Source organism: Capsicum annuum, chromosome 4, assembly GCF_002878395.1.
Source record: "Capsicum annuum cultivar UCD-10X-F1 chromosome 4, UCD10Xv1.1, whole genome shotgun sequence".
NCBI lineage: Eukaryota > Viridiplantae > Streptophyta > Magnoliopsida > Solanales > Solanaceae > Capsicum > Capsicum annuum.
In genome coordinates, this window is record NC_061114.1 from 221124701 (window position 1) to 221147695 (window position 22995).

At 35.0% G+C, this 22995-nt stretch overlaps 2 protein-coding genes across 6 annotated transcripts; both read left to right on the forward strand.

Annotated features, from left to right (window-relative positions):
* The first annotated feature begins 1162 nt into the window (after nt 1-1162).
* LOC107867222 (transcription initiation factor TFIID subunit 4b) lies at nt 1163-15908 on the forward strand. 5 transcript variants are annotated; one of them, XM_047411132.1, is made up of 15 exons: nt 1164-1522; nt 1632-1737; nt 5872-6494; nt 6578-6673; nt 6751-6835; nt 6929-7695; nt 11153-11283; nt 11381-11468; nt 11593-11728; nt 11857-11912; nt 11988-12044; nt 12143-12283; nt 12387-12452; nt 12571-12835; nt 15477-15908. In XM_047411132.1, exons 1-15 carry the CDS (start codon nt 1484-1486, stop codon nt 15653-15655), a joined length of 2835 nt encoding a protein of 944 aa, XP_047267088.1. In that variant the 5' UTR covers nt 1164-1483; the 3' UTR covers nt 15656-15908. The 5 variants fall into 5 exon arrangements, with proteins under 5 accessions (XP_047267092.1, XP_047267088.1, XP_047267090.1 ...); XM_047411134.1 differs by having other exon boundaries at nt 5872-6491; XM_047411135.1 differs by having other exon boundaries at nt 1165-1522; nt 5902-6494.
* Nucleotides 15909-21757: 5849 nt separating this feature from the next.
* LOC107867220 lies at nt 21758-22549 on the forward strand. The gene has a single exon (XM_016713366.2). The coding sequence runs from the start codon at nt 22053-22055 to the stop codon at nt 22386-22388; it is 336 nt and encodes a 111-aa protein (XP_016568852.1). The 5' UTR covers nt 21758-22052; the 3' UTR covers nt 22389-22549.
* Nucleotides 22550-22995: the final 446 nt, after the last annotated feature.

Consider the following 22995-nt stretch of genomic DNA (forward strand, 5'->3'; position numbering starts at 1 on the left):
TTGGGGGAAATGAGAGAGAGGGATATTTGGGGGAATTAAAAAATGAGTGAACATTTTGGCTAACTGAAAAAAAAGAGGGAAATTTATTTTACACGTTTTAATGGTATAATGGTATAAAGCTCTATTTGTTTTTATTGATAGCGGGAGTTTAAAACCCCCCGTACAATTTTATAAATAATAGCGGTAGATTTTTAACCCCCGCATTTCGTATAATTTTACAGAGGTTAAAATAATCCCGCAAATAAACCTCCGCTATTTTACATGTTTTTTGTAGACTCTTGCCTATGAAACATAGCTTATTGTTCGAAAGTCGTAAATCTTACCTTTATAATGTGATAGTGTCAACTCTTACTCAGGAAATATAATTTAAATGGAAGAAATCGAAGAAAAGAACAAAATAATAAAAATTGTGAAAAAAGAAGAAAATGAAGAAAAATATTTAAAAAATAAAAATAAAAAAATGTAGAAGTTGAGAGAGAATAGAAAAAAATAAAGGTTGATTAAAAAAAAAAGTCGAGAAAAATTTAAAAAAAATAAAATAAAAAATAAATATTTTTTTTTCTTTTTATAAAAGTAGACGTTGAAAGATGGAAAAAAAAAAGCCAAGGTTGAGAACAACTAAAAAATATAAAAAAAAAGAGGAGATAAAAAATTAATAAAAAATATAAAATAAAAAAAAAGTTGAGAGAAAAAAATAAGGGTTGAGAAAATAAAAAATAAAAAGAGAAAAGAAAAACAAATCAAAGTAAAATTAAAAAGAGAAAAAAGTAAAAGTTGAAAGCTATATATATGGAGTTGTTATCCATTACGAGATCATTTATGTAATTTACTTGAAAAAGTTGAAAGCTATATATATGGAGTTGTTATCCATTACAAAATCATTTATGTAATTTACTTGATTGATCAGGAGTAATTTTGTCCAAAAAAATGCTAGTTAATAGGTAAAGATTATTTTAAGAAGATTTTTTTATTTGGGACTAAAATTTGAAAGCAATCCTAATTTGGGTTTATTTTTTAGACTCAAGTAAATCAAATAACTAAAAACTAAAAAGAAAAAAAAAAGAAAAAAGAAAGCCCAGAAAGGTCAAAAAAAGGAAAAGAAAAAATAGAAAATAAAAAAAAATAAAAAAAAGTTTCCTCTATTAATAGCACTCCCTACTGCTATACATTACACTGCAAGAACGTTTTCACTTTGTTCCTCTCTCTTCCATTACGAATTCCAACTCCCAACAAATATAATCCTCAATTTCTCCTACTAAAATCAAATTTAATTTCCCAAAATCAACAAAAAGTTTACTATTGTTCTTCCTTTATTTTTCAAAAAATCAATTCGCACAGTAACGAAAACCCGGCATTACAATTTACATCAATTAACAGATCTTCCATTATTATTATTATTATTTTGAAACGAATCAATTTCCATAACATACAATTGATTTTATATATAAGAAGAATCGACAAACGTTTACGAGTTTCCGTATTAATGGATCCTTCTATCATGAAACTCCTTGAAGAAGACGAGGTACTTTGTTTTTTTCTTCTTCCAAATTTGCCCTCTTCCTCTATATATTTAATGTTTATTTATCGGAAATGGTGGGTTTATTTATGTGATTTTTGTTTGGTATAAATAGGATGAGACTATGCATTCGGGGGCGGATGTGGAGGCATTTACTGCTGCCCTAAATAGGGATATTGGTGGAGATAATTCACAATCTCAGCCGTCTGATTCTGATAGCGGTAATTTAATCGTTATTTAGTTATTAAATTTTGTCAATTTTGTTATGGATTGTACACTTTGTTGTTGTGTCAATAAAGTATATTGCTTACTGCAAAGATTAGGGAGAATTATGGTTATTGAGGTTATAGATGCCATTGGATGTATAGTTGCTCTTGGGCGAGTATTTTTTATCGTAAAGCTTGTAAATAACAACGTACCCGGTGTATTCAATAGAAGTGGGGGTTTGTGGAGGGTAGAGTGTATGCAGACGTTATCCTTACCTCATGGTGATAGAGAGGTTGTTCCGGAAGATCCTCAGCTTAAGCAACATATTCTAAAAGTTTTGATTTTTTTGGTATAATTGTGGTGTCCTTGTAAGCTTTGGTGCACCTTGACTAATTCAATGGGATACCTGTCACCTCCCACAAACGATAGGTACTAGGTAACTCTGTCTATCAAGGCTTGGAAAAATGAGACGAATTCCCTGAGTGTTTTTTCGTGTCTGCAAGGATTTGAAATTGAGACCTCATGGTTCTCAACCCACTTTATTGACCATTATATATTAGCATAATTAGCATGACAAAATTAAAGGAAGCTTTGGAGTAACTGGTAAAGTTGCAGCCATGTGGCCGGTAGGTCACGAGTTCAAGTCTTGGAAATAGCCTTAGGTAGAAATGCAAGATAAGGCTACGTACAATAGACCATTGTGGTTGAGCCCTTCCCCGGACTTGCGCATGACGGGAGCTTTAATGCACCAGGCTGCCCCTTTATCTAGCATGAAAAAAAATCAGATGTAGGGAGATATCCACTGCGAGTAATGGGAAAGTTGCAATTTTTTTATCAAGAATTTGGAGGGGAGCAGGTCCGGGTAATATATGGCACCTCTGAACGTTTTGTAAAGGAGATAAGCTTAAATATCACAAAGTTGTTGGGTGTGCACGGGGTGGTTTGGAACCACCATAGATTCATAGTTTGTAGTGATTAAACCAAGTAAGAATAAAGGATAACAGAAAGGCACTGTATACAAGGATATCAGTTGTTCCGAATCCCTATTGCTAAGAAAGCTTTAGATGAAGGTCTAAGTAATAGATGTCAACTATTTAAAGAAATTGCTCAAGGATCATAGCAGATGATATCTCTTAAAGGGGTGGTTTTCTCACAAGTTTGGCTGGTGTTGTTGCTGTAAAATGAATAATATTCTATCTTTAGGTGTGAATCTGTTGACTGAGATTAATCCTGTGATTTTTTGTGTAGAGCAACAAAATATAGCTTGTCAAAGGCACAGGTACATGTCTTTTTTTTCTATTTTACATTAGTTTTCCCCAAATGGGTTGATCCACATTAATAATTCAAGTTGTAAGAGGCAGTGCACTAGTAGAAGAGATCAATATTCATGCAGCATGTCTATTGACCCTGCCCCTGAAACAAAAAGGAAGTGATTGGTTAGCTTCTTCTGGTATTGCAAAATTTGTATTGGTGATACGTCAAAAGAGTTTAATGTCTTGCAGCCTTGCAAGTAGTGAAAGGTATTCGTGGACTGTTAACAATTCTTGGGAAGAGGCCTGCCAGTTACTCCAGTTGTTTACTTTTGGCTTCTCACATTTTATGCATTATTCAGTAAATTCCGTTTTTGTTTTCCTCGGAGTAGGCTAAAAGCTTATTCAGTTCTGGGGATCAACACTGGTTGATCTGAGTTCTTCATATAATTGTGTCCATGGCCATAAGACATAGCTGTAAACAATGGTCTCTATTAATCATTCAATATACAATATTTAATTGAGAAAATATAAATTCATTATGGTTTACCGATAATGAGAAGGAAATTTTTCCTATTCAACAAAAGAAAAGAAAATTTTAAAGGAAGGCCTCAAGGGCAAGGGTCAGGTAAAAGGTCAAGAGACTTTTTGTAGTTCTATAGAAAAGCAACCAGATTAAAGGAAAGAAATAGCAACCAACACAATGCAGGATTTAACAAAAGTTTATTCATCTATGTGATTTTTGTGCATGTCTGTGTGATTATGTATCATTCAAACATCTTGTTTAGATGTATGAAGAGTGTTGTCAGTTCCATAAGTCATAGCTGTAGGTGATAGTTTTATTGTCACATGCACAATTGAAGTGCACTTAAGCCTTGGAGCTAGGTGCACCACAAGCTGAGCACTTAGCATGCAATTGTTTTCGATAAAAATCCTTTATACATAAACCCATAAACTCTAGATAAATTCATCAACTCCAATGGACTATTCTTTCCGAAGAAGCATATAAACCCTGAATTGTCCTAATAAGACAATTAGGACAATTCAATCAATCCTTTATTTTGAAAGAACTGACTTGCTTAATCGACTTTCAATGTTGGTACCAGGGTGATCAGGTTTGCCTCTGCTCAGTGTTCATGGGTTCTTTCTTGAGGACTATGGCACTAAATAATAAATATAGCTGTCAAAATTATATATTACTAGTTAAAAGCATCTTTCTAATGAATATATTATTGATTAGGAATATGAAATTTGGAAATTTAAACCATAACGAGGTCACTTTATTTAATTTAGGAGTTTTTGCATTTTTACTTCAAAATAAATTCTTCAAGTAGTATTGGGATTTAGTTGACACATGCTCTATTTCATCTCTAACTGAATTATAGTTATTTCAATTCTCTTGTCCATATCATTTTTACTTTTGATTATTGTTATTTTTTTGTTGTTACATGTACAGCTTTTCCACTCGTGCATTTTATAAAACTCACTTTAATTTCACTTTGTGCTTGAAGCCATCAGACCTTGGTGCCTTTTATGCTTTTCACCTTTTGAACACTGAATTATAGTAATAGAGTTTTCCCTACTCAAGAAGCAGTATTTATGATGCCACTTTTAACAAAGGTCAAAGTTGTTTTTTTCCCTTTTAATGCACGTTAAAGCCATTTCAGGATTAGTAGTAATACTCTAGTGTTTCCCTATCCGTCTATTACATGTTGCCTCCATTGCTTTAATATCCCTCTCCTATTATCTTATTCTTCTTATTTCTTTTCGTTCCGATTATTGTATTATTTGTTGTTGATACTGTCTGTTCTTCGTACGGTATTTCCTGTTCAAACTCGCTTTAAACTGCTTTATTTGAGCCAATGGTCTTTCAGAAACCTAAGTTACTTGGACTCTTCACTTTTGGTGCCGCACCCGTGTCAACACAACATGGGTATGAGTGTGGGTGTGGGTGTGGGTGTGGGTGTGGGTGTGGGTGTGGGCGTGGGCGTGGGTATGGGATCCGTACCCGATCTGGTCAACCGATTTTGGGTACTTTGACCAAAATCGACTGGAAATGTCCGGACAGTTTTAAGAAATTTTGTAATCAAAACAAAAGCTGAGGTGAAATTGAAGAAAATGGAATACCTAGTATATAGAAATTTCTATGTTATTGCTTTTCTTTTTATCTCCTTCCAAGATTTTCTTCTTGAACAACATTTTTTCCTCAAGTTTTTCATATAATATCTCATAATTTAAATGTTACCTTCTCAAAAAAAAAAATAATGTCTCATAATTTATGTTTTATAACTCTATTTTTAGATATTTAAATTATTTGTTGCCGAATCCCCGCACCCGTATCCATCCCTAGATCCATATCCCCGAATCTTTAAATTGAGACCGCGAAGGATCCGACCTCTAGATCCGTACCCGTATCGGACACCCGTACCCGAGTCCGAGCAACTTAGTCGAAAACAACCTCTCTACCTCCATAAGATAGGGATAAGACTGCGTACACACCACCCTCCCTGGATCCCACTTGTGGCAATAAACTCGGTATCTTGTTGTTGTTATAATGTATGTCAAACCCCCTCATTCTGGAGTCAAACAATGGTTTTTACTGCTTTGCTCTCTTGATGCCTCATTATTGTAGGCAGAGGACCCTTTTGACTAAGGCTATCCTTCCCCTGCCTTAACAAAGAGAACTTATTGTTCCAGTTTGGAAATTCATCTATGTTTCATATATCAGAAGAATAATCATTTCAGATTTGCATGAAAATATCCGAGCTGAAAGATTGTTGATGTGAAGACAATTTGTGATTGTGGTCGGAACTTTGTCTTAGAATGCTACTGCACCTTTATCACTTCCTTACTGTCTCTTCTTTCAGTAGTGTTCTCTTTCTCCTTCCTTCAAAACAGTCTTATCTGTTTTGCATAATTTGCAAACAGTACCATTGTCTCAAGGAAGCAGTTATACCTCAAATCAGTTTGCCCCATGGCAAACTTCTAACCCTGATGAAAATGCCAGTCGTCGTAGCCTTCAAGATTCAGAGTCCATGCAGCAAAAGGAGGAAAAGTTGTCTGATATGCAGTTAAAAAGACATGATACAGATTCTCAGAATCAGCAGCAAAAAAATGATTCATCGCAGGAGATCAATTCCCTACCTTTGCAGCATATATCCCAGGACAGTTATCAAACCACAGAGGTTGAACAGGACACACTTCATTCTTCTAAAGCAGTAAATATGCAGAATCCTGAAAAGAATACTCAAAATCCAGAATCCCAACATATAAACTTTCAGGGAGCAAATAGTCTACAATCCATGCAGTCCTTGACAGCAGGAACTAGTGGTATGCCACGTGTGGCAACAGAGGCAAGTAATCAGTCCGAGTCAGCAAGTGGATCAAGTAGCCAAGCAGCAATGAATGTAGCTAAGCAGAGCAAACAAGTGCCTTTTGCCATGCTTTTCCCTCACATACAACCCCAACTTGACAAGGACAGGGCAATGCAACTCCAGACTCTTTACCTTAAACTCAAAGTAGTTTGTTATAGCTGACTTTAGTTTTGCATCATTTTGACTTTTCTGTTATGGTAGTTTTGCTAACAACTGGAATATGTGTTCAGAAAAATGAAATTTCTAAGGAAACTTTTGTAAGACACATGAGAAGTATAATTGGTGACCAGATGCTCAAAATGGCTGTATATAAATTTCAATCCCAGGTACATGAAGCTGCACTTATTCAGTTGTTAAATCAGTAATTAATTGTGTATTAACTCTACGTCAAAGTTTTATTCAGGCATCTAAAAACTCACAGACTGCTCCCGGTCAATTTCCTCAGTCTCAGGCTTCGCAGCAGCAACACTCGCAAATGCCAGCCGATGGTACCTTTGTTCACTGAATCTCTTTGGTTTGTGCTAATCAGGCCCATTTCTGACCTTACTTCTCTTTTGTTGTTCCTATGCTAATATGGACAGATTCTAGCAATATGGCAATTGAGAGTAAAGCTCAAAAGTTGCATGAGGTTGAAAAACAAGCCGATTTGCATGGAGCCCAAGGAAGCCAGATGCATTCTTCTAGTTTGATTACTGTAAAACAAGAAAGAGATCGCACACCATTTCCAGTTCAGGGACTTAATAGGCAACAACAGCAGCATTTACACTTCTCGCAGGCATCTTTTCCCACATTTTCAAATGCAGGGAACAATTATAGTGCATATTCTGCATCTAATGTCAACTCTTCAACAACACAACCTCTTAAACAGCAATCCGATGATGCACAAATGAGACAAATTTCAGCTCAACAGAGCAGAAATGCAACTCAGTTTGGAGTTCCAGCACAGGCCATGGGAATGATGGGTGCCCCTAAGTTTGAAAAGCAAAGCACTTTTGGCGAAGCCAAAAGATTACCTGCAGTGAGTCTTAATATTTCAAGTACTTCAAGAATTCAGCAGACCTCAGTTCAGTGGCAAGCATCTGCCAATAAAGAGCAGAAAAGTATTCATTCATCACCAATGACCAATCCAAAGCCTGAACCGATTGATCATTTCCCTGACCAGCTACAAAGATCCCAGTTATCTCCCTTCTCCTCTATTCAAGTGGATCAAGGAAATTCCACTTCGGAAAGTTCAAAGGATGAATCTATTGAACAGACCTCCAAAATTGGTTTATCAACAACCACTAGCATGAAACCTTCAAATTCAGGCTCGTCTTCTATGACATCTCATATGGACGCTAGCACATTGGTAATTTTCTTGGTTGGCAACTTTGCATCCTGGGTTGATTTATTGACTTTTCAAATGAGGATATATTACAGATTTTGGAAGTATAAGGACATGCTTCTTACATATATATATATATATACATACATATATATATATACACATACATACATATATATACACATACATATATATATACATACATATACATACATACATACATATATATACATACATATATATATACACATACATAAATATATATATATACATACATACATATATATACATACATATACATACATACATATATATATATATTATATTTGTAGACATGCTATCTTTTTTAATATCTCTGTGTCACTTGTGTATATTCGTTAGTTCTTTTTGCTGGCTTTTCCTCTCTGTTTTATGAATTCACTTGTTTCTTTACTCAGTATGACTAACGAAACTCCTCTAGATTTTTTTTTTCTTTGAAAAGGTTGTCATGTGAGAGCTCTCAATATTTAATAGAAGAACAACTCATGTCACCTAATACTACGGAATATATTGTCTGCTTTGGCTCCTCAGGGATTTGTCCCTCGGACTACACCATTATCGGTCCAAAAAATGAGTGTACCATGTGACTTGTGCTATGCCTTATATAACTTTTCACTTTTTTTTCCATTTCATGTGGGATTCACCTGAGGTGTCAAATACAGACCTTTTTCAGAAGCTTTCAAGCTTAGAAGGTTTTTGGTCCTTTTTCTGACTCGGCCTTGTCGGCTCCAGCTCCCTCCTGGATGTCATATGCACTCCTCTTAGGGGCTTAGCGTCCTCACTGAGGTTTGCCTCGCCAAAGCATCAAGGGAGAGTTTTTTTTGATACCATACTTGTCACAGTCCAAGCATATGTCAAGTATTGTCCGTTTTGGCCCCACAACCCTCACAAATTTATCCCTCAATCTATGCTATTATCAAGCCCAGAAGTGTGTGTACCATATGAACTTTTGTTATGCCTTGCTTACCACTTTCTCCTCTCATTTCGATGTGGGATTCACCTAAGGTGTCATTTGCACTGCTTCTTCGGAAGCTTACCTGCATAGAAGCCAGTCAATCCTTTTCTTCGACTCGGCCTCATTGACCCTCTCGCTATGTGTCATATGCACCTCTCGTTAGGGACTCAGCATCCTCGTTGAGGTTTATCACACCGTATACCAAGGGAGCAATCGACTCTTACTATAGCTGTCATGACTAAACTTGTGGCACATATTATTGGCCCAGTAGACCTTATAGAATTGTTCCTCGGGCTACGCAATCATCGAACCCAAAAGCGCGCACACCATGTGAATTTGTGGCATGCCTTATGTCAAGCTAAGAGTAATGAACTATGAAGTTACATGTGCTAGGAAGAGCAATGTGAATAGAGAGCTATGTGCTAAGGCTAACAACATGAAGTTTGGTGATTAACAAATGAGTAGCAAAATGTAACTAACATATGCAAGAGTCAGGTCCTTCACTGGTCTCAAGACTGGTGGTGTTCATAACAAAGCACTATAGAAGAACCCTTTCCTTAACATGTCTATTACAAAGAGCTGCTATCCAGTGTTATCAAAGGCGCGCTTACAGAACGCTTAAGCCTTAACCCGAGGCTCAAAATGTATTGATCCTTTTGCCTCACTTAATGTGCGCTTCAATGTCGTCATCAATGTTCTAAGGCATACTTTCCTTGCCAATGAGCCTCTTCTGAAGAGGCAATACTAAACAGTTGATATTTCACTTTATCGTAATTATTTTTTCAATTTCCTTGTTCATATATTTGTCATTCATGCTTATACTTATTAATCTTGGACTAAACATATATATTAGTATTTTTTTTATCCCCTTGCACTTATTTTCGTTAAAGACCACGCTTTATTCGCGTTTTGCTTAAAGCCCTAATGGACATTAGAGCTTTTTGCACTTTTCACTTTTGATAACACTGCTGCTATCAATAGTACACTACAAGCGATGAAGGAATAGTGATGGTCGAAGTAGACTAGGAGAAGACTGGTGATCTAGGCAAAGTAGATTCAAGTGCGTAGAAGGATTCCTTGAGGTATTAGTATGACAGCTAATTCAATGATGGAAAAAAAAAGAGAATATGGAAACTTTACCATATTTTGAAACGTGGAAGAAGCTTTGGAAAGTCGTTGAGAAGAGTCTAACACGTATATTAGAACGAAGTCAAACTAGGATTAGAATCTTGGATTCTTGATCTAATCCTTGTTGAATTAGGAGAACAAGAGACGACTATCTACTCCTATATAAAGCATCTTCTTGTTGTTGAAGACAAGAAACTCAACTGGACAAACAAAGAGGACATTTTGTGAGAGTATCTTTAGCTTGAGAAAGAGTCGACTGGTAGCTACTAAAAACCCTGTTCCTATCAAGAGTTATCCCAAACAGTTCCTGTTTTCTAGTTTAATTCTTCAAGTTTATCTGTAACCCTTTACATTCATAATGATTTGTATTAGGCGTTGTTTGAGTTGTAAGGGTTCCAACAATTTGGTAGAGTTGTTGAAGAAGTTAGGCTACAGTTGAAGCGTATTGTAGAATGGGGGAACGGTGCTATGTTGGTTAGGTCTGTGGTTGGTTACAACCTTAAACCTGTGTAACTCAAATTTAGTGGTAATTTGAGAGAGAGAACTCGTTGTTCTTTGACTCTGGGAAGAGTAATTTTCCCACATAAAATCCCTGTGTTGATTGTTTTTTTATGCTATTACATGTAACAAAGATAAATTCTTTTCATCTAGTTTCATCTCTAGGAAAATGGAGCGTCTGGAACTCTATGATAGAAACCCAATCTATAGCGTTAGTTGTTCTGCTATTGGAATATTTTTTCTTTTGCTGGTTTTATGAAAGTCAATGTCATTTAAACAGAAATATAGGAATGTTTAAAATAGAAAGTACAAGTTCGTTTTTTTTTCCACAAAGCCCTCACCACAGAGGGTCAAAGTGGATGTTATAAGTTGTATCTGCCAGAGGATTGGCAACATGAGTTCTGTTTCTGGCAGCACTCTGGTAATCATCATATATCTTACTCCGTTCGCTTTTACTTGTCACTAATTTCCTAATTTAATTTCTACTTTTACTCGTCATTTTTGACATATCAAGAAAAGACAACTTCTTTTTTCCTATTTTACCCTTAACCTTAATTTTTTTTCTCCAAATTAATTTCAAGACACAATGTAAACATCATTTAATAGGGGTACTATGGTAAAATAGCCATGTTATTAATTGTTTTTCTTAATGGGTGTGTCAAGTCAAAATGTGACAAGTAAAAGCGAACGAGGGAGTATTTCTCACTTGCAATATTTTTGATTGCACGTCTCTGATCTCCTTTCTAAAATTCATGTTTTGTCTTGCATTGTATCTTATTTTTTTTGAAGTTGCGAATTAGATGCATTTTCTTATCTCCATGCTTCTCACTGTCACTTTTTTCCCACTTTTTGTTGCGTCAGTTAAGTTCTCGGACACCTTCTGTGGCATCTTCACTTGGTCCAGGAAACAATGGAAAGACTCCTGTGAAAAAGCCTTCCATTGGACAGAAGAAGCCCCTCGATGCGCTAGGTTCCTCACCTCCACCTTCGGGGTATACTATTCTGAGCACCTTTACTGTGATGTTTTGCTGGCTTAGTGTCTCAATATTCTGTCTTTGGTATTGTTTTATCCCTCTGTATATTTCACAGAAAGAAGCAAAAGGTGTCGGGAGCTTTTTTAGATCAGAGCATCGAACAACTTAATGATGTTACTGCTGTTAGTGGAGTTGATCTAAGGGTACCTCCCTCGATGCCCAATAGTGGAATGCAAAATATATTTTGTTCTCATAACTAGTTGTTTAAAGAATGTATTCAGAAGTATTTCTAACTAATTTGTTATTATTTTGTAATGCACAAAACAGGCAGAGGAAGAGCAACTATTTTCTGGGCCCAAGGAGGATAGTCGAGTTTCTGAAGCATCTCGACGAGTTGTGCAAGAAGAAGAGGAAAGGCTGATTTTGCAGAAAATTCCACTTCAGAAGAAATTGACAGAAATCAGTTAAATCCCTCTTTTAGTTCTTTCCTCTTTTTGATGTGCAACTTGGTATTATATAGTTACATGACAGAGTAAGTCATCTTCCTAACTGAATCACGATGTTTCTTGCTTACCTGATTCTGTTTGACAGTGGCAAAATGTGGTTTAAAGAATATGAGCAGTGATGTGGAACGATGCTTGTCATTGGTGAGATATGATCTTTTTCTGTTGTCTTATACTTATTTTTGGAAATTCTTGTGCCGCTAAACTTTCAACTTCCAGTGTGTGGAGGAAAGAATGCGTGGACTTATAAGTAGTCTCATCAGACTGTCAAAACAGGTTAACATTCTGCTTGGTTAATTTTTTCTTCTAAAATATGCTATGTGAAGCTTATAGGATTCTAATATGAACCTGAGATGGAGGTCTACTTTCTGTAGAGAGTTGACATTGAGAAGTCAAGACACAGAATAATTGTCACCTCAGATGTTCGTGAAGAAATCTTGTCAATCAATCGAAAAGCCCGGGAAGAATGGGAAAAGAAACAAGCTGATGTGGAAAAGCTCCAGAAGGCAAATGAAGTGAGTGAGTTATCCTTCTCTCCACTTTGAGTGTGCTTCAACTAAAGTCTCTACTGGTCAATGTTAATATGGAAAATGTGTAATTTAATGACTTGGATATCAGCCTGAAGGTAGTAATGGAGTTGACAGTGATAAGGAGAAGGATGATGGCCGCGGGAAATCAATAAGGGTACGTATTCTCCCTTGCTCACAATGCTGTTTTCTGGATAGTTTTAAGATCCATAGGGAATTGTCAAATGTAATTTCTTTCATAACTGCGATCCCTCCCACTGTGTGCATCTTTGCAGGTAAACAAGGAAGAGGATGATAAGATGCGAACTACAGCTGCAAATGTTGCTGCTCGAGCTGCTGTCGGAGGGGATGACATGTTTTCAAAGTGGCAATTAATGGCTGAGCAGGCCAGACAAAAGCGTGAAGGGGGAGGTGATGTGGCTTCTGGTTCACAGCCTGGTAAAGATGAGACTCGGAAGAATTTATCAGTTCCCACAAAGAGCTCAAGGGACCATCAAGAAGCTGAGAAAAGGATCCGTGCATCTGCAATAGCCACACCTGGTATGTATGATGATTATCTGTTATTGGACCTAGTTCCGAGATTCATCCGACTGCACACTAAATATGAATGATGTATCTCTTAAGCATGGTGTTTAGAGTAGTTATGACTTAGGTCAACGTGATTGCTATGATCCTGAATCACACATTGTTTGAAATCATATTCTTGCTTTTCTTTTGCATAAACTACGATATGTGGCATTTTATTATGGTTGTTGTTCTCCTGGGTTCTATGTTAGTACTTGCCTTCCATGCATTCTAATGAATAACCATAATCTAGACTCTTACAACAGCATACCCATACCCAGTGTAATCCCACATGTGGGGTCACTGTAAGTGGACCTTACCCCTACCTCATGGAGTTAGAGGGGCTGTTTCCGAAAGACCCTCGGCATAGTATGTTGACTTTTAACATCTGAAATTAATTTGAAGTATCTGTCAGAAGTGCGTGATCACTGGAGGCGCTCTCAAAGTATGGTTTGGTGAAATACTATGTGCTACACCTGATGCCTATAGGTGTCTTCACCATTTGAATAGTGTAATGGGATTTTTGTAAGGGGCATCTTTGTGTTCCTCATTATTTCAGCTTCACCTCAGAAGTAGATATTATGATAAACTACCCTGTTCGATAATGGTTGTCACGTTATGCTCTATGATAGTGAAATTAATCAAATTCTGGAAGAATGTTAAGACATGAATCAATCATCATTTGAAAGAAATATTCAGAGATTTGAAATATTTTTCGTTTCCAAAATGTTAAAGAAAATTTGTTGTTAAAGGGATTATCGGTTACTTCTATATCTCCTTGATTATGCAAGAACACCAAGTATTGCTGGACTTTCTAGATGATTAAGACCTTTTAACCCCGTTAAAGAAGGAACTTTCTTTTGGAGGGTAGTAGCACTCAGCACAAATATCATCTGGTCAGTTGGAGCAAAGTATTAAGCCTAGACAGTGTGGGGGCCTAGGATCAAGAGATCCGCCTGTTCATAATAAATGTTTGCTCCTGTTATGGTTCTGGAGGTATTGCAATGAGGAAGATTCTTTCTGGAGATAGATTATTAAAATTAAACATGGGGAGCAAGACTTCTGGCACACTAAGTATCTTGTGAGTTGTGACTCTTATGGTATTGCCACCGAAACATAAGCCGACTCTGGGAGGATTTTCCTGAGCATAGCTAATTTAGAGTATGTCTGGGGAATAGTACTTTACTACTTTACAGGAAAATTTCCCAAGACTACCAGTTAAATGTGCTGTCCCAAGCCACAGTTAGCCAATGCAGGGAAGAGAATTCTTGGAATTTGCACTTGAGAAGGAATTTTCAAGACTCGGAGGTGGGTGAGCTGGGAGTTCCTCTAAATAGATTGCAAGGGTTCTCAATCGGCACTTCTAAAAAGGACAGATTAGTTTGGAGTTTCAGCCAGGATGGTCCATATTTTGTTAAATCTTGTTACAAGAAGATCTGCCCCAACAACAACATTTCTGAAGTGTGACCCTGGAGACTGGCCTAGAAATCTCAAAATTCCAACAAGACATCCTGTTTCAGCTGGTTGCTAGTCCAGGATGCTTGCTCGACTCACGATAACGTTGCCAAAAGGGGAACTGTACTATGCAGCAGGGGCTACATGTGTCTAAGAATCAGAAAACATCAACCGTCTATCCTCCATTATTAAGCTACCCGAGACTGGGGAGTATATTCTTAACCTTTTTGGGATGAGCTGGGTATTGACTATTCCATGAGAAGCATATATCAGCTGGGGTGGAAGAAAAAAAGGGTACCAGCATGCCATTTTTGGAGTTGGATAGAAAGAAACCTTAGATGCTTTGAGGGTGTCATTTCCCCTCTGTACAAAGTTAAGGCTAGAAGCATGAGTCCTTTTTGCTGGTGTAAACTTGAAAATGTGTAAATAGTCTTCAGATAAATTTATGGATTTCGTTAGTTCCTTGAATTACTACTAATGACCACAGGTTTATTGTACAGGAGCTACCTTTTTTCCTCAGCTGATGTAACTTTCGCTTCCTCTTGATGCATTTCAATGAAATTTTCTCATTTTACTTGATCCAAGAAAAAATAAAAATACCGAACATCCTGACTAGAATGAACTCAGCGGTTTGAAAATACTAGAATGAGATGTATTTAGATCAGCAAAGAGTATCCCAGCATTGAACACGATAAATTTCCTTCCAAACCATCTTGTGAAACGCTTAGAGTTTGGCGTTTTAGATGGCTCCTACTGGGTTTTTAATTTGATACTTGTACATAGTAGATTTCATAAGGCATACATATGGTCTAGGTCAAAGCTATTGGGTTTGGCCGAACCCATAGCTTACGCCAAGGATCTTCCTTGAATGTAGTTAAGTGGTAGAGCACCACTTAGCATCGAGAGATAAGAAACACTGCACATGTCCACTATTAACCCCTAGTTGATTGGGATTGAGGCACAATATTAGTTGCTTTTGTAACGCTTGAACTGTTATCATCCCGGAATGTGTAAAATTACTGATCCTCGGTTGATTCAGGTCATGGTTGATATTTCTTCTTGTTTAGTGTGGTTCCTAAAGTTTAGCCTGTCCACTAACCATTAGCTGCTGCAACCTTTGTGCCTTTATCTTAATTTCATTGGACCACTCTCTTTTCTGTAGGTGCTGTGAGAAGAGCCGGGAGAAATCAAGTGGTAACACAAACTAGGATTGCTCGCAGTATTACTGTTAAAGATGTGATCGCTGTCCTAGAAAGAGAACCTCAAATGTCTAAGTCTACATTGGTATACCGCTTGTATGAGAAAGCTCGGTCCAATGCTTCATCAGCTGAATCAACCTGATTCCTGGAAGAAGCATAAAATCTGGAACTGGCCCTCTTTTTCTCTTTTGGTAAGAATTTGTACATCTTGTTTATGTTCTGGGTAACATGAACTATGTATTACCCCCAGTTTCATGTTTGTGATTGCATGTAAAAGTAAATTGGTTGGATTAGAGTAGGTGGAACTTTCAAGATGCAAGAATATCTTTGTTCACTTGTTGTAGAACAGTTGCATTCCCCTTCTTTTTTTTTCAAAAGATCCACTTCAAAGGCAAGTTCAATGATGTTTTAGTTTTTTAATAACTAAAGCGACCTCTTTTAGTCAAAAAATTAGAAAGAAGAGAAAACAATTCATCCGGTCTTACTTTATCTTTTATAGTACTATATCTAATATAAAATAGTAGGCCAATGTCCTACTTTAATAATTTCGTCTAAATCACAGCACATTGAATAAAAAATTGAAATTGTTTGTACAATTGATTGTTTAGTACTGTTGTTGTTATTATGATAACATGAGGACTCATACATTACCTGATTACCTTTTTTTATGAGAATTCTTACCAACAACATAACTAGTGTTGTTTTACAAGTGGGGTTTGGAAAGAATAAGAATGTACGCAAATTTTATCCTTTATGGATAGAAAGGTTAGCGTCGATAAACTCTCAAACTAAAAAAAATGCAATTGAAGTAGGAATTCTTACTGATATGCTAAAAACTCCTACCCTTATTTCTCCTATTAATGGAACAATAATGGCAGAGTTGGTGCCTAATAAGATGAGCTGTTGCTAGGTTATAATTTAATTTTGATAGTGGCCCATCAGTAACAAACTTATCTTCCACTTTTGTCTTTGTATGATACATACACCTTTCAATATATTAAAGTGCATACCAAAACTTTACGGGACCGCAAGCCTCGAAAGCCAAAAACCAAAATATCCATAAGAGCTATTCTCTTCCAAAAAGGAAGTTGGACAGAATTAGGTGCAGTCTCTCTCCCAATATGATGTCTATTTTATTCGATTTTCTTGGCACCAAATTAAAAAAAGAAAAAAATCCATCTCACTTTTTAAGGAGAATAATTTAACGTAGCACAAAAGCAAAATCCTCATTAAGACCCCCTACCCAAAACCAAACATAAGTTGACACTGAAAATTCCATCCATAATTACGTAGACAATTTTGTATGAGTTCACAAGAATATTTATGCTAAAATAGAATGTATAAGAATACTCTGTGCTCCAACAATTGTTCTTACTTTACATTTTATTACATATTTTTTATGTAGAAAAATTAAGCTTTGTACTACTGCCTTGCGAGTATGAAATGACGACACAATTGGCCAGTCCCCAAGAGTTGCAATAAGGAATGCTGTGCCGCCACGTTCCCATAAGATGATAATAATCACATCACAGTGCCCACATTTTAGACACACGTCTACATATTTTTGGACTGCCATAACCCCTACTCTCATTCTAATTTATTTTACTTACTTTTTTTAAAATAGATTTTGAACAAAAATGCCTCTATTTCTTTTTAAAAAATTATTTAATTTTTAGGAATCATGTTCGACCGCATCGACACTCGATGATTTAATTTGCCCGAGCAAACCAGCTCCTGTCATATGTGAAATAAAATACAGACATTCATGAAGTCTTCAAAAGACCATCAAAGGATGTCGTGCAGTGGATGTAGTTGCTCCTCCCTTAATTAAAGATCGCGAGAATTCTGGGTATGAAAAAATTCTTGAAAGGGAGCGCTACCTTTCGAATGGAGCCTTACCCGGCGTAAATCCAAATTAGTCGGACTCAAATGCAGGTACCGGACATCAAATAGAAAATAAAAAAAAAAAAGTCATCAAAAGAGAATTTTCGTTTAATATTAAAAACAAATAAATAAATTGAAATAAATTTTTATTTTGAATCAAAAGAAATAAAAAAAAATACTCCCTTCAATTTCAAGATCATATTAATTACTAAATTGTATCGCTTATTAATTTTTTGAAGTTAGTGCAAAATATAAATATGTTAAGTAATTTGAGATGGAGAGAGTAATTATCAACCAACGAATGTGTATCTGTAGTTGGGGGTACCGAATCAGATTCATTTGCTTACCTTTCCCTTTCATCAAAAACACCAAATACAGTACCAACAAAAAAGATTATAAGTTATGCATTCTTATTTTAACATAACTCACTATGAGTTATGCATTCTTATTTTAATATAACTCATAATTTTTGTGAGTTATTATTAAAGAATAAAGTCTTTCCCTTTCCAATCTTCACTTTAGCGATTGAGATTTAAAATTTTAAAGAACCCTACCCAATTTCAACTGCCCCCTCCTTGTCCATGATTGTGCTTCGTATAGTTTTCAAGTATGTGAATTTTATTTTAAAAAATATGATAAATCGTAGTGTACCCAAATTCATAGGCAAAATTAAATGTTTTCTCTCGTACTTTAAACCATTTTACATAAATTAAGATAAAGAGAGTAGATTTTGAACCCAACAACAACAACATATATATCAAGTGTAGTTACACGAGTGAGTTCGAGGAAGAATAGAATGTATGTAAATTTTATTCCATTCGTAAAGATTGAGAACCCAATAGGATAAATTAGTTGTGGTAGGATCATGAACTTGAATCTATATATAACATCCAAATTTTAAGTCTGCCTATGTTTAGATTGATGTGAAGTTATAGTTATTGCTTGGGACATAAATAAATAAATCAATTCATGTCCAAGCTTTTGTAATATAAAATTAGGGCCAAAAAGAAAATAAGAAATTTATCTTTAAATCAGTTGTCTCGAGTTTGAATTCTATTGAATATAAAATTGTCTTTGTTAGTGGGCTTTAATCCCCGTTATAAGACTTTATGAAACAAATTTAAATTTAATCAGACCAAAAACATATTCAGTGTAATCTCATAAAGTTGGGTTTTAACAGAATAGAATGTACTCAGACCTTATCTCTATTTCAAATATGAGGTAGATAGGTTGTTTCTGAATTACTTTCGACTCAAGATAAGAAAATGCTAGAAAGTTTAAACAATGCCTAATACGAATATCGAATATCCAAGTAAAAAACAAAAGAACACATAAATATTAACTATACAAAATTAATTCATGTCCAAGCACAATCAATGAAAAAGGGTGGGTGGGTGGGGGGGGACCAGTTGAAATTGGGTAGGGTTTTTTGAAATTTTGATTCTCAATCGCTAAAGTGAGAACTGGGAAAGGGAAATGTTTTTATTCTTTAACACATAACTCACAAAATAAAATGCATAACTCACAATTTTTGTGAGTTATGTTAAAATAAGAATCCAGAACTCACAATTTTTGTGAGTTATGTTAAAATAAGAATGCATAACTCACAATTTTTGTGAGTTATGTTAAAATAAAATGCATAACTCACAATTATTCTGAGTTATGTTAAAATAAGAATGAATAACTCACAAAAATTGTGAGTTATGCACTTTTCAAAAAATTTAACGCCGTCAGCTGCTTTTCGTTAAAATTATTTGTGCATAACTCACAATTTTTGTGAGTTAAGCATAGTTTGGTACTTTTTTAAACGAGTTAATACATAAAAATGACACTAAACTTGACATCAAATTATAACTTTGACCTTAAACTTTGACAGTGTACAAATATGACCTTTAACTATTCAAAACTGCACAAATATGACCTTCAATCCTACGTGATAAAACGCGTGTTCTACACGCAAAACTGAGCGTGTCCAGCTTAAAATCTAAAGGCATAATACATAAATATGACCTTAAACTTTGACAGTGCACAAATATGACCTTTAACTATTTAAAACTGCACAAATATAACCTTTAAATGACTTTTCACTATTATTTTTTGCTCAAAGATGAAAATGACATCTAATTTCTTTTGTCATTGCGGAAAAAGAGCAATATTGATGATTTATTAATTAGGTGGGTCAGCCTCATACGAAAAAATCGCGCGGTTATGTATATATATTATGAAGCAGAGGACGAATTTAAGTTATATAATATATTTAAATATAATTTATTTAACTATTAAATTAAAGATGAAGTTATACTAATAATAAAAAAATTATAGTTTTAATAAAATGTTATTAAGGATAGTAGTAGTAGTATATTTAATTAACGTTATCAAATTAACGTTATTACAATGTTATTAAATTAACATTATTAAAATATTATTAAATTAATGCAGGGGCGGACCTACGTAGTTGCCATGGGGTTCACCCGAACCCCTTCGGTAAAAAAACTATGTTATATATATAAGGTAGAGAATGTATATTTATGTACGTATATTAATGTTGAACCACATGAAACAAGGCACTTAGATAGCCCAGTGGTGTTATTTGCTTTCTTGGGTGCTTCCTTCAACCTACTGCGCGGGTTCAATTTTTCAATTAAAAAAAAAGTTAGGTGTTGCAGCTATAATAATAATAATAAAAAAAAAACGATGACTACACAAAAAACAAAACTTTGACAGTGCATAAATATGACCTTTAACTATTCAAACCTGCACAAATATAACCTCCCTCCAAGTCAGACCTTTTAACGATGTGACACCGTGTGATTGAATTATCTTTTCACGTAGGCGCAAGTGAAACTCACGCATGGGGTTGCAAAATCAGAGGTCATATTTGTTCAGGTTTTGAATAGTTAAAAGTTCTATTTGTGCACTATCAAAGTTTAAGACCAAAGTTATAATTTGGTGTCAAGTTTAGGATCATTTTTATGTATTAACTCTTTTTAAATATATGACGTAGTTTGATTTTTTTTAGTTTGATAGCATAAAATGATTCCGGATTCAAAAATTAAGCTTTGTACCACTGCCTTGCAAATAAGTCAAGTATGAAATGACGACACAATTGGCCGTCCCCAAAAGTTGCAATCAGGAATGTTGTGCCGCCACGTTCCCATAAGATGATAATAATCACAGTGCCCACATTTTAGACACACGTCTGCATATTTTTGGACTGCCATAACTAGGGTGGGCATGGTATTTAGTATGGTATTTGATAGAAATTTTAAATTATTTTAGTATTTGATAGGGTATTTGATATTTATGCAATAAATATCAAAATACCGTATACAACATTGAAGTTTTTTAATAACATATAAAACATATATATATATATTATATTTAAGATTATTAAATATATTTATATATCATTCATTAGCCAATTGAACATAAAAGTAGCTTTTATTCAGAAATAAATTTTTTGGGAAGCTTATTATTTAAGAGTACTATGCTTAAGTTTAGATACTGTTGTTCAGAGTTTGCATTTCGAACTATTCAATCGTGATTGAAATGTTATTTTTGTGCAATTGATTAACAAAGATAGTTGTTAGCCTAACATGATTGAGACGTTTTTAAAATTTAAAGTTATAGTTTTTTTATATGAATATATGTAATTAGATGGTTACCGAATTACCATACCATAAAATACCGAAATCGAATTTAAAATACCGAACCATACCGAATTAATTTGGTATGATAATGGTATTGCTCTTTTAGATACCGAAAATTGAAGTTACCATATCGAAGTTTAAAATACCATACCGTACCGTAACATGCCCACCCCTAACCATAACCCCTACTCTCATTCTAATTTATTTTACTTACTTTTTTAAAAAATAGATTTTGAAAAAAAATGCCTCTATTTCTTTTAAAAAATTATTTACTTTTTAGGAATCATGTTCGCCCGCATTGACACTCAATGACTTGATTTGCCCGAGCAAAGCAGCTCACATGAATTCACCTGTCATATGTGAACCAAAATACTACAGTAAAACATATTCATAAAGTCTTCAAAAGAGAATTTTCGTTCTAAATTAAAAACAAATAAATAAATTAAAATAAATTTTTTATTTTGAATTAAAACCAGACAAATAAAAAAAAGTACTCCCTTTATTTTAAGATTAAATAAGATCATATTAATTAAATTATATCCTTTATTAATTTTTTGAAGTTGTGCAAAAACACAAATATGCTAGGTAATTTTTCATTTCAAGATTAAAAATAAGATCATATTAATTAAATTATATCTCTTATTAATATTTTTTTTTTTTGAAGTTGTGTAAAACATAAATAAGTCAGGTAATTTGAGACGGAGCGACTAATTATCAACCAAGGAATGTGTATCTATAGTTGGGGGTACCGAATCAGATTCATCTGCTTACCTTTCCCTTTCATCAAAAACACGAAATAACAATACCAAAAAAAAAAGATAAGATAAGCTCAAAAGCCCATAGCATTATCCCCGAACCGCGTACCTTACCCCAACCCAACCCCCAATTTTCCTAATTCTCACTCCACACTATTTTTAACCCTTTATTATCACACTACTATATGATCAATTGACTCAATTTTACCAAAAAAAATCCATTTCCAACAACTTAATTTAGCGTCAAAAGATGACAATTTCAGATGCAGTAGTGTCCAATTTAACGACGTTTTACCTGTTAGTGATAGCCGCGATGAAGGCGTACGGATTGATAACTGGGCGGAGCTACAGCGGAGTTTTTGTACTGATTGTATCAACAGCAATTGTTGGAGGCGTACTGATTGTGAGTCTGACTTGGGATGTGACTCGTAAAGCTACATCATATGCAATGACACGAAATCATCATGATGATCGTCGTCATCATTCTGAGGAGTTGTGTAGAGGCGGTATATGTTGGCATGGTGTTGCTGTTAGATCTCCAGCGTCGCAGTTTCGGTTTCGGCTTCCTCAGCATCAGAATCGTTAGGGTTTAAAGTGAAAATTGGCGCTGTAAGTATGTAAATTAGTTTTGGTATTTTATCTATTATTGGGATTTTGATTGTCGAAAAGTGGGGGTTAAATTAGCCTAAAATAGTTTAGGCATGTAAATGAAAATGTCTGTGCTGTTGGGGTTCTTTTACCCCATCCTACGAGCTCTCACCTTTTTACTTACTCAGTTGACTCGAATTACTCAGCGATTCGAATCGCAATCTAAAAATTAGAGATGGAGAGTGCTTGCTATATGAGTAACCTCTTTTATCAAGTCTTTGCTATCAGTGCAGTGAGTAACGGCAACTAAATTTACTTACAAAAAAATGCTCAATTTAGCCTCTTTAACAATGATGGACGTCAAATTTTCACTAAAGAAGTTTAAAATGGCATCAAACATGCAATTGCGTATGCAAAGATTTGTTTTAAGTGATCCTTTATTGTCACAATTTGATTTGTAATTGAGTGGGCATGCAAAGATTTGTTTAAGTGATCCTTTATTGTCACAATTTGATTTGTAATTGAGTGGGCAACACTAATATACTGTCTATGGCAAGACCCACGAGGGATTGAGATGATCTGGGTCGTAATTATGATCAAACATG